The 12,803-nt window shown below is 36.3% G+C and overlaps 1 protein-coding gene across 1 annotated transcript in view; it reads left to right on the top strand.

Moving 5' to 3' along the window:
* TDRD5 (tudor domain containing 5) overlaps positions 1-12,803 on the top strand; it is an 89,256-nt gene that overhangs the window by 20,734 nt on the left and 55,719 nt on the right. The window contains exons 4-5 of the mRNA XM_007448536.1: positions 6,976-7,059; positions 10,320-10,376. Coding sequence (XP_007448598.1) covers positions 6,976-7,059; positions 10,320-10,376 — 141 coding nt within the window. The remainder of the gene's footprint in view (positions 1-6,975; positions 7,060-10,319; positions 10,377-12,803) is intronic.

The raw sequence follows: 12,803 nt of genomic DNA, 5'->3' as shown, positions 1-12,803 counted from the left end.
AAAAAAAATTGGTTTCTCTTTGATTCATGGCTAAAAAGAAAACTTAAAGTTTTAATCTAGCTGGATTATAATTTGGGGTGTGTAATTTTGTGTTTCTGTGCCAGTTATACACTGTGTCAACTGAAAAAAATGCACAACCTAAAAGTTGTATGTGAGTTATGTTTTATTTGGGGACCTTACTGAGGACTATAGCCTGGGAGACAGCCTCTCATCTGATCATCTGTATTTTATGTTTTTTTTCAGTGAACGTATATTATTTTTGTCATAGAAAAATCATTTAAAAAACAATCAGTTTCTCCTTTGTAAAATGAGGACTGGAGTTTCTTTTTCACCTGCAAGAGGAACAGGCAGGCTTGTTCATTAGTATCCTACCTTTTCCCATTTTCCTGCTTTATTTCACAAAGGCAAATGGTTAGAAAAATTTAAACCCTGATTTTGCAAGACATGAATAATCTATTTACCACATTCTATTCAATTTCCTTTATTTTGACCTCTTCAGAGGAAGTTTAGATGAGGGATGAAAATGTGAATGGGCAAGTATGGATTAGCTATTATCATTCTAATGAATGAAGGCTCAGACACTGTCCAGCCCAGCTCTTCAGAATTCTCTGCCGTAGTGTATAGACCTAGACTACAGCTAACAGTGATGTTACTTCACTTCCCATTAACAGGTTATTGCCCGTAAGAGTGTTTGGACAAAGTAACAGGGATCTGACATTTCTTCGTTCTCCAGCCTTACAACTAAGATTACTGTCAATGAAAAAATTAATCAATAGTTGATCTAAGAAAGAAATGGGAAATTTTATTCGAGCCAACCTGAGAATTATAACCCAGGAGGCAGTCTTTCAGAAAGCTCTGAAAACTGTTCCACCTGTTAGAGGTCAAGGCACAGTTACATCAGTGTTTGAGACAAAGGGTTATACATCAAAGTAACATACTGACAGTTTACATAGTTCAACAAGGCGATTAGTAGGTTGTTGTGACCCCCCCCTACAGGATTGAGAAAGGAATTTTATCTCCTAAGGAGTTATTTTGCTGGAGCCAGGAAGAAATTGTTTTTTTGCTTTTATTTTTGTTTTTTGGCAAGTAGGCATTCCTGTGTCTTTTAAGGGGATCTAGTTAATGTATACTGCAGATGTACAATACACAGTAAAGCAGTTAGTGGCTCAAATGCGCAGAGAGAGAATTTTATGTTTAATTTTTCTTGTCCTGTCTTAACATTATTTCATCAGTACCCCATCCTACCCTACTTTTAGAAATTTTTTTTTAATATTCAGCATGAGATTTAAAGTAGGTAAACCTGGAATTATAAAAGAAATTCTGGTCTTAAATGAATTAAAAATCAGGGCTGGGTCTTAGTTTGCAACTAACTTTTTCATTCAAATAATTGATAGTTTTTACATGAATTAAATGCTGTGATTGGTATTGAATATAAGAAAAGAAGGATTTTAAATTTCACGTGATGACCTGGCTCCAGTGTCTATTAAGAGTGTCCTCAACAAGTAACTGGATCTATTAAACAATTAGTGTCTAAAGGAGCCCTTCAGTAGTTCTTTAGTGCAATTCTCTGGAAGTTGAATTCTCTGGCCAACTTAGAGTAGCTGTTCCCTGCCTATTTTCCCATGAGTTCAGATGAAATTTTTAGTTTGGCAAGTCAAATTTCATACTGCCTAGTTTTTAGTCAAATGAGATACTTAGCAAATATTTGAGCAGTTGAAAGCGTCACTCCTGTATGTGTGTCTGTGCCAGTTTTGTGATCTTTATCAGAAATGTATTAATGTTTTACCATATGGCCAAAAGGTCTGCTGTATATTCCTCTAAGATGTAACTTCTATTCCTTTCTGCTTTTAGCTTCATGTATCTTCCTTCCAAAATGCTTCCACCCTCATGTTTCTAAATATCACCCAGGTGTCTATGTTTTTAAAATTTTTCTCTTATTATAAAAGTAATACAGATAGATTGCAAAAGATTTGAAATACAGGAAAGCACAGAAGAAAATTAAAATCACATATTCTTTTATCACCCAGAAAAGCTGACTTTTTCTTTTTTAAAAAAATAAAACTTAGCATCATTCTGGTTCAGGTTTGTGACATGCTTTTTTAGTCAGAATTATGAATTATGAGCATCCCACATTGTTAAATATTGTAATGCAACATAATTTTTAATGGCACTATGGATATGCCATCATTTTTTAACTTGGGGATTTAAAAAAAATTTTTTTTTATTGGGGTATAGTTGTTTTACAATGTTGTGTTGGTTTCTACTGTATAGCAAAGTAGAAACCCTATGCTATACAGCAGGTTCTCATTAGTTATCTATTTTATACATATTAGTGTATATATGTCAATCCCAATCTCCCAATTCATCCCACCCCCTCTTTCCCCGCTTGGTGTCCATACGTTTGTTCTCTATGTCTGTGTCTCTATTTCTGCCTTGCAAACTGGTTTATCTGTACCATTTTTCTAGATTCCACATAAACTTGGGGATTTAGGCTGTTGCTATTTTTGCAATTAAACATAACCTTATTGATGAAAATCTTGATCAAATTTGCAGATATCTCTGTTACTCCACAGGATAAAATTCTAGAGGAGCAATCACTACATCTAAAGGAACGTATACTTTTATAGCTTATCATGTATGTAGTTAGGTTGTCCTCCATAAAAGTTGTTTCAGTTAACACTCACATAAGATGCATGTGTATGTGCTTCTTTCCTTGTACCTTTGCTCGTACTCAGTATAAATGGACACTTCTTCAGAACACCCTCCCCTGACCTCTCCCTCCTCACCAACCCTAGTCTAAGTTAGATCTCACATTGCTTTCCTAACACTTTCAGGCATAGTATTCTATCATGACACTCTGTGGGTTTTTCATAATGTTTATCATAATTGTAATTATGTAGTTATATGACTGTCTCATGTTGGTCTCCCATCACTAGACTGCAAGTTCCATGAGGGCAGTGATCATACCTAGTTTATTTACCCCTGTGTGTTCAGTGCTGAGTACAATGTGAAGCACATAGTTTGTGTTCATACATATTTGTTAAATGAATAAATGAGCATTATTGTTAAAATAATATTCCAATTTGATAGGCAAATAACTATATCTGACTATTAATGTCTGTTTATTAGAGGTTGAACTTTATGCTTTTATTAGCTAGCTAGTGTTAATTTTTAATCAATTGCCTATTCATATCTTTATCCATTTTTCTGAGGAGTGTATCTTTTTGATTCAAAGCTGTTCTCTGCCCCTTCTCTGGTTCTGTAGGCTCCTATCTGAATATGGCATATATATATATATATATAGTGGGTTAGTTTCCATCTTTATTTATGCCCCTATTTATGATCTTTTGTTCACTCGATTTATTGTCCATTTTTTCTATTTAGTGTGTAGGCATCTGACACTAAAGCATTGTTGAAATCAGGGTGTCCTCTTGATTACTTTCTTCATGTCAATCGCTGATTATCTCCCACTCCTACTCCCCCCACAACATTATAACTTTTACCCTCTACTTATCTAGATATTCCCAGGATTACTTGGACTTTAAAAAATCTCCCTCACCTCATTCAGTTTAAAGTCAGCTTGATTTACTCATCTAGCTTGAGGCAAAAAACATTTTTTTCTTATCTTCTTGAGATGCATTCTGTTGCTAGCTAAGAGCCTATCATTTTGACATCTTAACCCAGGCTTGGCAAATATTGGGTTGGCTAAAAAGTTCGTTCGGTTTTTTCCATAAGATGGCTCTAGTAGCACCTAGTTTTCTTTAGCTTCATTTGAAACAATTTTGTTAGATTGTATTGTGACAGCTGTCATATCAACGTGCATTAAAAAAAAAAACAGAATTGGTGAATTTTTGTGTAGCTGTGAAAAGTGACCCTTTCTTTGTCCCCTGGCACACAGTGGTAATTTACAGTAAGCCCCCTACATACGAACCTTAAAGTTGTGAACTTTCAAAGATGCGAACGTGCGTTCCATCAGCGTCTGGTGTGAGTGACATTGCAGCTTGCCCTCTGTCTCCTGTTGCTGACAATCCTTCAGCTCTACCGTCTTCCACCTCCTTTCCCTCCTCCAGCCAGTAACTCTTCTTGCCTGTTCACTCTATGCCAGCCCCTGTATACCAGCTGTTGTACTGTACTACTGTACTTTTTGAGGTACTGTACTGTAAGATTAAAAATGTTTTCTTTACTTTTTTATGTTTGTTTTTTATGTATTATTTGTGTGAAAAGTATTAAAAACCTATTACAGTACAGTACTATATAGTACCTAGGCTAACTTTGTTGGACTTAACGAACAACTTGGACTTATAAACATGCTCTTGGAACAGAACTCGTTTGTTTGTAGGGGACTTACTGTAATAAGTTGTTGTATTGGATCTTCAAATGGTGGGAGCATGTTGGGATGTGAAAAATCAATTATCTTTAGGTTCTCCCATTGTTCACTGGGAGAGCTTTAGGGAATTATCTCATGGCAGATCCAGAAGAACTGTAGAGAACCTAAGACCAAGGGCTGAGGCATTTTGTGAAAGTTAGTGATATAACCTTAGGAATCTAATTCCCCCTTCTCAGATCATATTTTCATGTCAACCTTAGGAGATAATGAGATTGTCTTCATTTTTCAGATGAAGAAACTGAAACCTAAAAGGTCACACAGTTTGTAAGTAATGACAGGCCAAGTGGCAATATGAAGAAATATTAAAAAATAAAAAGTTTAGAAGGAATAAATTAATAGTGATTATGTCTATGTGATAGGATTTTAGGTGATTTGTATTTTTTTTATATCTTTGTGTTTTTCCTAATGTATATTTTTTACATTTACTTATCAGCTCTAAATATAACTCCATGATCTTTCATTCTACTTTTTATAATTTTAAAATTATCCTGAATTTTATTATTTGCTTTCCTGTTGAATTTTATTCACCTGTTTGTTTTTTAACATCTTTCTTGGAGTATAATTGCTTTACAATGGTGTGTTAGTATAACAAAGTGAATCAGCTATACATATACATATATCCCCATATCTCCTCCCTCTTGTGTCTCCCTCCCACCCTTTCATTCTACTTTAGGTTTCCACTCTGTGGCTCTTCACTGGACCTTGGTGTCTGGATATGTTCCATGATACTCTCTACTCCTAACTTCCTGTGCTTCCAGCTTATTTTTTCAGTTATTCCCATGCATCATCTTTTTACCATATTGGGGCCTCTCTATGCCATTGGCTTCTCTCTACTAAAATCCTCTGACCCCTGCTATCTTAACCCAGGCCTCACCTATCTTTACTGCCTACCTGTTGAGTTTAGATAATCATCCATTTTTTTCAACTTTATTTTTCACTTTCTCAGCTGTCTGAGCTCCCTTTCCTTTCCTGCTGTTCTCAGGAGTGGGCCTTGCTTCTGAACTCACAGAGAGAATACTGAAGCTATCAGATAGTAACTCTCTCCACCTGCTGACCCCACATTTACAGAACCTTTCTGTATCCCTACTGGTCCTTCTTCATTTCTACTACAACAGCAGAGCTCTCCTTCCTGTCTCCTTAAGGCAAGACATTCCACTGGTGCCCTGGCTCACTCGCATTCCTGGCTCCCAGGGACCTTCCACCATCCCATCTCTAACCTGCATTAAATAATGTGTTTAATAAACATTGAATAATTTTATAAACAGAAGAAAATTAGTAACAAAAATCTTTACTGGGTAAAAGTATGGGATTTGGGGGCTTCCCTGGTGGCTCTGTGGTTAAGAATCCACCTGCCATTGCAGGGGACATGGGTTTGAGTCCTGGTCTGGGAAGATCCCACATGCCGCGGGGCAGCTAAGCCCGTGCACCACAACTACGGAGCCTGTGCTCTAGAGCCTGTGAGCCATGACTGCTGAAGCCCGCATGCCTAGAGCCTGTGCTCCACAACAAGAGAAGCCACCACATAAGCCCGTGCGCTGCAGTGAAGAGTAGCCCCCACTCACCACAGGTAGAGAGAGCCCGTGTGCAGCAGTGAAGACCCAATGCAGTCAAAAATAAATAAATAAAAGCTTAAAAAAAAAGAGTATGGGATTATGTAATTGAAGACTCAATCTAATTGTTATAGAGAATGTTAATTATCCTGGAAATTTTCAGTGTTTAGTTTTATAAAGAGTCCAACTACATAAAAAAGGACGAGGGAATTCCCTGGTGGTCCAGTGGTTAGGACTCCCCTCTTTCACTGCTGAGGGCCCAGAATTGATCCCTGGTCAGGGAACTAAGATCTCACAAGCTGTGTGGCTAAAAAAAAAAAAAAAAAAACCCCAAACCAAAAAACCCTCAAACCTTTCTACATTAAAAAGTCTATATGTTAAAAAAAAAAGAGAGAATGAAATAATGCCATTTGCAGCAACATGGATGGACCTAGAGATTGTCATACTGAGTGAAGTAAGTCAGACAGAAAAGGACAAATATCATATGATATTGCTTATATGCGGAATCTAAAAAAATGGTACAAATGAACTTATTTACAAAACAGAAATAGAGTTACAGATGTAGAAAACAATCTTATGGTTACCAGGGGGGAAGTGGGGAAGGGATAATTGGGAGATTGGGATTGACATATACACACTACTCTATATAAAACAGATAACAAATAAGGGCCTACTGTATAGCACAGGGAACTCTGCTCAGTACTCTGTAATGGCCTATATGGGCAAAGACTCTAAAAAAGAATGGATATATGTATAACTGACTCACTTTGCTGTACAGCAGAAAGTAACACAACATTGTAAGTCAACTACAGCCCAATAAAAATTTTTAAAACTATATTAAAAAAAAAGAGGCCATCAACTCTAGATGTATTTTATAGGGTATGAAATGTTACAGTGCCTCTTAGGAACACTATTCTTCCATTTGATTGAAATACATTTCCTTTGATAGATGTTTCCTTTAATACTGTTCAGATTTATCTTTGACTATTTTTTTTTTTTTGACTGTAACTTGAAAAAATTGTCCCCTTTTTTTCATAGTTGGAGAATACCTTCAAATCAGTTATTGCACAAACTGGACCTGGAGGGACTATCAATCCAGAGCTAAAACATAAGATAAAATTTGTAAGTGTTTGCTGTTTCTGGGAAATGGATGAGAATAATTGATTATACATTTTGGTATCATTTGTAGTTAATTTTAATTTGCCTACAAATATTTTAGTTTTATATATATTCCTGATCTTTTCAAATATATTACAAATGGAGTGGCTAATCTTTTAAGATTAGAAAAAAATAAATTTCATACTCCTAAACATTTTTAATGTTCTCAAAATTATTTAGAAAATATAAGTTCCTCCAAAAATTCTCTTTTCTTCCCCTCACCCCAATAAAACATTGTTAAAAGTTAAAGATCTTTCCAATACCAGTTTTATATGTATGTATGTCAAGTATTATTCTAAACAGTGCATGGTATCCCATTGTGTTGGTATACCGTATTTCATTTATGAGATCCATTATTAACATTTGGGTTATTTCTAACCTTGGCTATTAAAAAATGCTGCAGTTAGGGGCTTCCCTGGTGGTGCAGTGGTTTAGAGTCCGCCTGCCGATGCAGGGGACGCGGGTTCGTGCCCCGGTCTGGGAGGATCCCACATGCCGTGGAGCGGCTGGGCCGGTGAGCCATGGCCGCTGGGCCTGCGCGTCCGGAGCCTGTGCTCCGCAACGGGAGAGGCCACAGCAGTGAGAGGCCCACGTACCGCAAAAAAAAAAAAAAAACAAACCCAAAAATGCTGCAGTTAATGTCCTTGAACATTTATCTAGAAGTAGAGTTGCCAAAGGTATTGAATATTTTTGTTTTGATAAATATTACTAAATTGCCCTCTAAAAGGTTTGAGCAAATTTACACTCCCACTGACAATAAAATGTCACTATCCAATTATGTTGTTTTAACTTATACCTCTTGATTTTTACACTGAGCATCTTTTCATATGCTTAATAGCCATTTACATTTCTTATGTGAATTGCATGTTCATGTCCTTGGCCTAATTTATTGTTTCTCCTCATTAATTTGTGAAAGCTCTTTGGCTGTTTTGTGTTGGGCCAAAGGGTATGTATGCTTAAAATTTTGGTGGGAGCTGTTAATTCTGATTTGAATGGTCAAGAGTATCATTACAACTCTTACTGCCTTATTTTATTCTATTTTAGCTGTTGTGGTTTTACTGGGAGAAATGCAAACACCTTGGTGCATTCAGGCCCTGTTTTCTTGCTTGGACATTTGACTAAGTGTCCAACAATTATTTACTTATTGACATTTATTTATTTAAGCATGTTCAATATGACTTTTTTTATGGTAACAAAAAACTAGACAAAAATTAAGCATTTATTGAAAAAAGAATTGCTTACATTATCCACCCAAACTAGGGAGTATCATGTGGTTCATAAGAAGGTTTAGGTGTATCTCGATTAATTTACTTGGAAGTATCTTCTTGGTATATTGTTGGACTTTAAAAACAGGTTTTATAGAATAGCACGTTTAGTATTGTCCTTTCATGTAAAAACTGTAATGTGAGTATATATGTGCATAAAAAGGTTTCTGAAAGGATGTTTTCTGAAATGCAGCAATAACTGTCTCTGGGTCATAGGATTTTGGAATAATTTTTACTTTATATTTTTCTGAAGCTTGAATTAGAATTTTTAATAAGATATAATATCTGGAAAAGTCTAGGAAAACACAAAGCTTTTTATACCTTATTGGGATAGAACAAGTCCACTTCTAGGAATTTATCCTAAAAATATTTGCACAAGTATGCAAAATGCAAGTATGAAGATAATTGTTGCAGTATTTGTGATGATGAGAAATAGGAAATAGCAATAAATAATTAAATAAACAAATTTTATTATATTGACTATTTGAAGAAACTATAGCTAATGATACTTAAAGCCCAGCCTCTGTACTCCTGTGTCAAATTGAATCTCAGAGACGTAGAGTTTTGGGTGAAGTAGAAAAGAACAGCTTTATTGCTTTGCCAGGTAAAGGGGGGACACAGCAGGCTCGTGCCTTGAAAACTATGTGTCCCAACCCAGGGGAGTTTGGTGAGGAGTTTTATGGCAACAGTTCAAGGGTGGGGTTGCTGGTAAGATTAGGGTATGTGCAAGGGCTGCATTCCTTTAATCTGTCTCAGGTAATCTTGATGAGCTTTTCTGGTTCCTGTAGTCTGGCCTCAGGTGGTCTTCTCTGGTATGAAGAATGCAGACATCTTCCATTTGTTATGTTTTAATTCTATGAAGAGCTTAAAGACATGGTTATGTATATCCCTTGAGGCAGAACCAGGACCCTGTTCCAAGGCTGCACTGTTTTTTCTTGGCTGTTTCTCCCTTGACTCTGCATCCCTTCCCTTCCCAGATTAGCAGCTGTTCATATCTGCCCTTTGGAACTCAGTAAGGTCATGGAGGCTGGAGTCTGTTCCCTACAAGCAACGGGGGACATGGAAAGGCGTCTGTGCCCAGGAGCCCAACAGGGTCCTGCTCAGTTTCACTAGGAAACATGTTGATCTATATTTACTGATATGGAAAGAAGTCTGTGATATGATACTAAAAAGCTGGAGAAGTAATGACCTTATTTTCATATTCAGTAAAGGCATTTTTATGTGCATATGGGCAACAATGGCTACTATCTTTGCTTAACTATGTTTTCCAACATTTTCTATAGTGTGCATTGCATTTCTTTTCTGCCATTTAAAATGCTTGAAATTATGCCATAGAATATTTATTTTATGTGAGCTAAAGCTAATTATGTTAGCTGAGCTAAAGAACTATGTCTAGTAGTTTCTGGGGAGTTGTGGCATTGCAGTATTATGCAAAAATGATTTCCCAACTCTGGAAATGTTGGAATTCACTGCCTTTTTTGGTTGTTATAGCTTTTTTTAAAACTGGAAACTGGGACTTCCCTGGTGGTCCAGTGGTTAAGACTTTGCGCTCTCAGTGCAGGGGGCTTAAGTTCAGTCCCTGGTCAGAGAACTAGATCCTGCATGCCACAACTAAAAGCCCACATGCCACAACTAAAAGATCCCACATGCCACATCTAAAGATCCCTCATGACTCAACTAAAAAGATCCTGCATGCCACAACTAAAGATCCCTCACGCCGCATCGAAGATCCCGCATGCCACAACTAAGACCCGGTGCAGCCAAATAAATAAATATTAAAAAAAAACAACTGGAAACTGATTTTTAAAACAATACTGTGACTTAAATTCATTCACACTCAATAATAATGTTATTTTTGCCTTGTTACTCTTTAAATTTATACTTCCTTATTTTGATATTTTGTCACCCAGCATTCCAGTGGTGTCTATTTATATTGTATTTCAATTTTATATTTATTAGGTTGTATCCAAGTTTCCAGAGGGTTTACTTATTTCTAAACTTCTTGGAGAGTTTGAGGTGAGTGTTTTCTTTTTCATCAGCCATGTTTTTTTATGGCTTGCTTATGATTGATAGAAATTTTGTTGCTATTCCTTGGATCCTCCAAGTCTATGCTCTAGAACTTAAACATCTTGCTTTGCATTTTGGTGGCCTCTTCTTTACTGAAAGAGTTAAGAATCTGATTCTTAATAAATACTTCATTATGCATAGGAAGAATATTTTTACCACTATTGTTATATTATTAGAATAAAAGTTATTTTTCATGTCTGATAATACTAAGTGTCAGTGGGGATATGGAGAAACAGAATAACTCATACATTGCTTGTGGGACAAAACCCCTTTGGAGAGCATTTTGGCAATATCACTTTACTTGAGGATGTGCACCCCTGATGATTCAGGAGTTCTATTAATACTTCCACAAATACACTTTAGAGAAACTCTTAAACATGTGCACATGAAGACATACATATGACATGCACATTGCAGCACAGTAAAAAACTGGAAACAAATTAAATGGCTATCAGTAGGAGAATGGATAAATAAATTGAGATTGACATTTATACAATGGAGTAATATGTAGCAGATAAAATAAATGAACTAGATTTCATCCATGCAACATGAATCATTTTTGGAACAGTTATGTTTTAGTGGAAAACAATCACATTGCAGAATGATAATTCAGATACTGCCATATACCCAATTTTTAAAAATGGTTAGGCGTGCCAGTCTGTATTTCGAATGCCTTTCTTATAGCAGTTCATTTGTTTTCACAACAGAGTGAGGCACAGAAAAGTAACTTGCCTAAGGGTCAGGTAGCCAATAATGGGTGGAGCCAGGATTTGAAACCCTGGCAGTCTGGCTTCACTATCCTAACTCTTAACTACTATGTCATGAACACTATCACATATTTGTACATATGAACACGGATGTTGTGAGATACTACATAGCATAATGGTTAAGATACATCACCTCTATGTGCTATTTCATAGATGATATGTAAAGTCAGAATAATATTATGTACTTTACAGAGTTTTGTCAAGTTTAAATGGCTTAAAATAAAGTAATTAGAACAGTGTCTGCCACATAGTAATTGTTCAATAACTGTTACAACTCATAGTAGAATAAAAAAAAGAAAACTTAGAAAAGATGCATATCATCCCTCAGTGATGGAGAAAACTTAATTTCACATTGTGAATTTAAAAGAGCCAAAAAGTTTATTTCAAATAGGCCCATGAGAGAAAGCTAAAACAAAGAGTCTTGATGGTTTTTGGATTAACAAGTCAAGTCACTTATCTAAAATTGAAATTACAGAATAAAGTATAGGGACTTCCCTGGTGGCTCAGTGGTTAAGAATCTGCGTGCCAATTCAGGGAACATGGGTTTGAGCCCCGGGCCGGGAAGATCCCACATGCGTCGGAGCAACTAAGCCCACGCGCCACAGCTACTGAGCCTGTGCTCTAGAGCTCGCGAGCCACAACTACTGAGCCTGTGTGCCACAACTACTGAAGCCTCTGTGCCTAGAGCCCATGCAGTGCAACAAGAGAAGCCACCACAATGAGAAGACCGCATACCGCAATGAAGAGTAGCCCCCACTCGCCACAACTAGAGAAAGCCCACACGTAGCAATGAAGACCCAACACGGCCAAAAATAAATAAATAAATAAATAGAAAGAATAAAGTGTAAAATAGAGTAATAAAGTAATAGAATATGACTTAATTGTCACAAAATTTATGGGTAAAAATAAACTTCCTATGCTAGATTCACAACTCAAAGTGAATAGTTTTCTACAACTAACATTTTAGCAAAAGTAGCTTCCTGTAATAAAAATTCATGGAGTTAAGATTAAAAGTCAACAATCTTGGAGAAATTAAAATAAACCTTTTTTTTAAAAATGGGATTTGTTTTTATATTGGAGTATAGTTGATTAACAATGTTGTGTTAGTTTCCGGTGTACAGCAATGTGATTCAGTTATACATATACATGTATATATTCTTTTTCAAATTCTTTTCCCATTTAGGTTATTACAGAATATTGAGCAGAGTTCCCTGTGCTATACAGTAGGTCCTTGTTGGTTATCTGTTTTAAGTATAGCAGTGTGCACGTGTCAATCCCAAACTCCCAATCTCTCCTTCCCCCACCCCGCCTTCCCCCTTGCTAACCGTAAGTTCATTCTCTAAGTCTGTGAATCTGTAAAACAAAGCTTTTAATGTTACAGGGAAGCTCTTTGCCCTTCTTAGTAAAAAGACTTCGGCAGAAATTCAACATAATTATTAGAAATATATAATAAGTATAGATTTAATTTAACCTTTATTCTAACTTGTAGTAACACTTACTAACCCTGTATTTATCCAACATGTTATAAAAGCTACCTGTGTGATTTGTCCTCTTGAAGTACCTAGGCACCAGTCTGCCATTCTTTCAAGATCCTTTGTTAAATTGCTAA

This window comes from Lipotes vexillifer, unplaced genomic scaffold (genome assembly GCF_000442215.2).
Source record: "Lipotes vexillifer unplaced genomic scaffold, Lipotes_vexillifer_v1.1 scaffold76, whole genome shotgun sequence".
Lineage (NCBI taxonomy): Eukaryota > Metazoa > Chordata > Mammalia > Artiodactyla > Lipotidae > Lipotes > Lipotes vexillifer.
The sequence above is the reverse complement of the archived record's forward strand: the minus strand, read 5'-3'. Positions and strand labels throughout refer to the sequence as shown.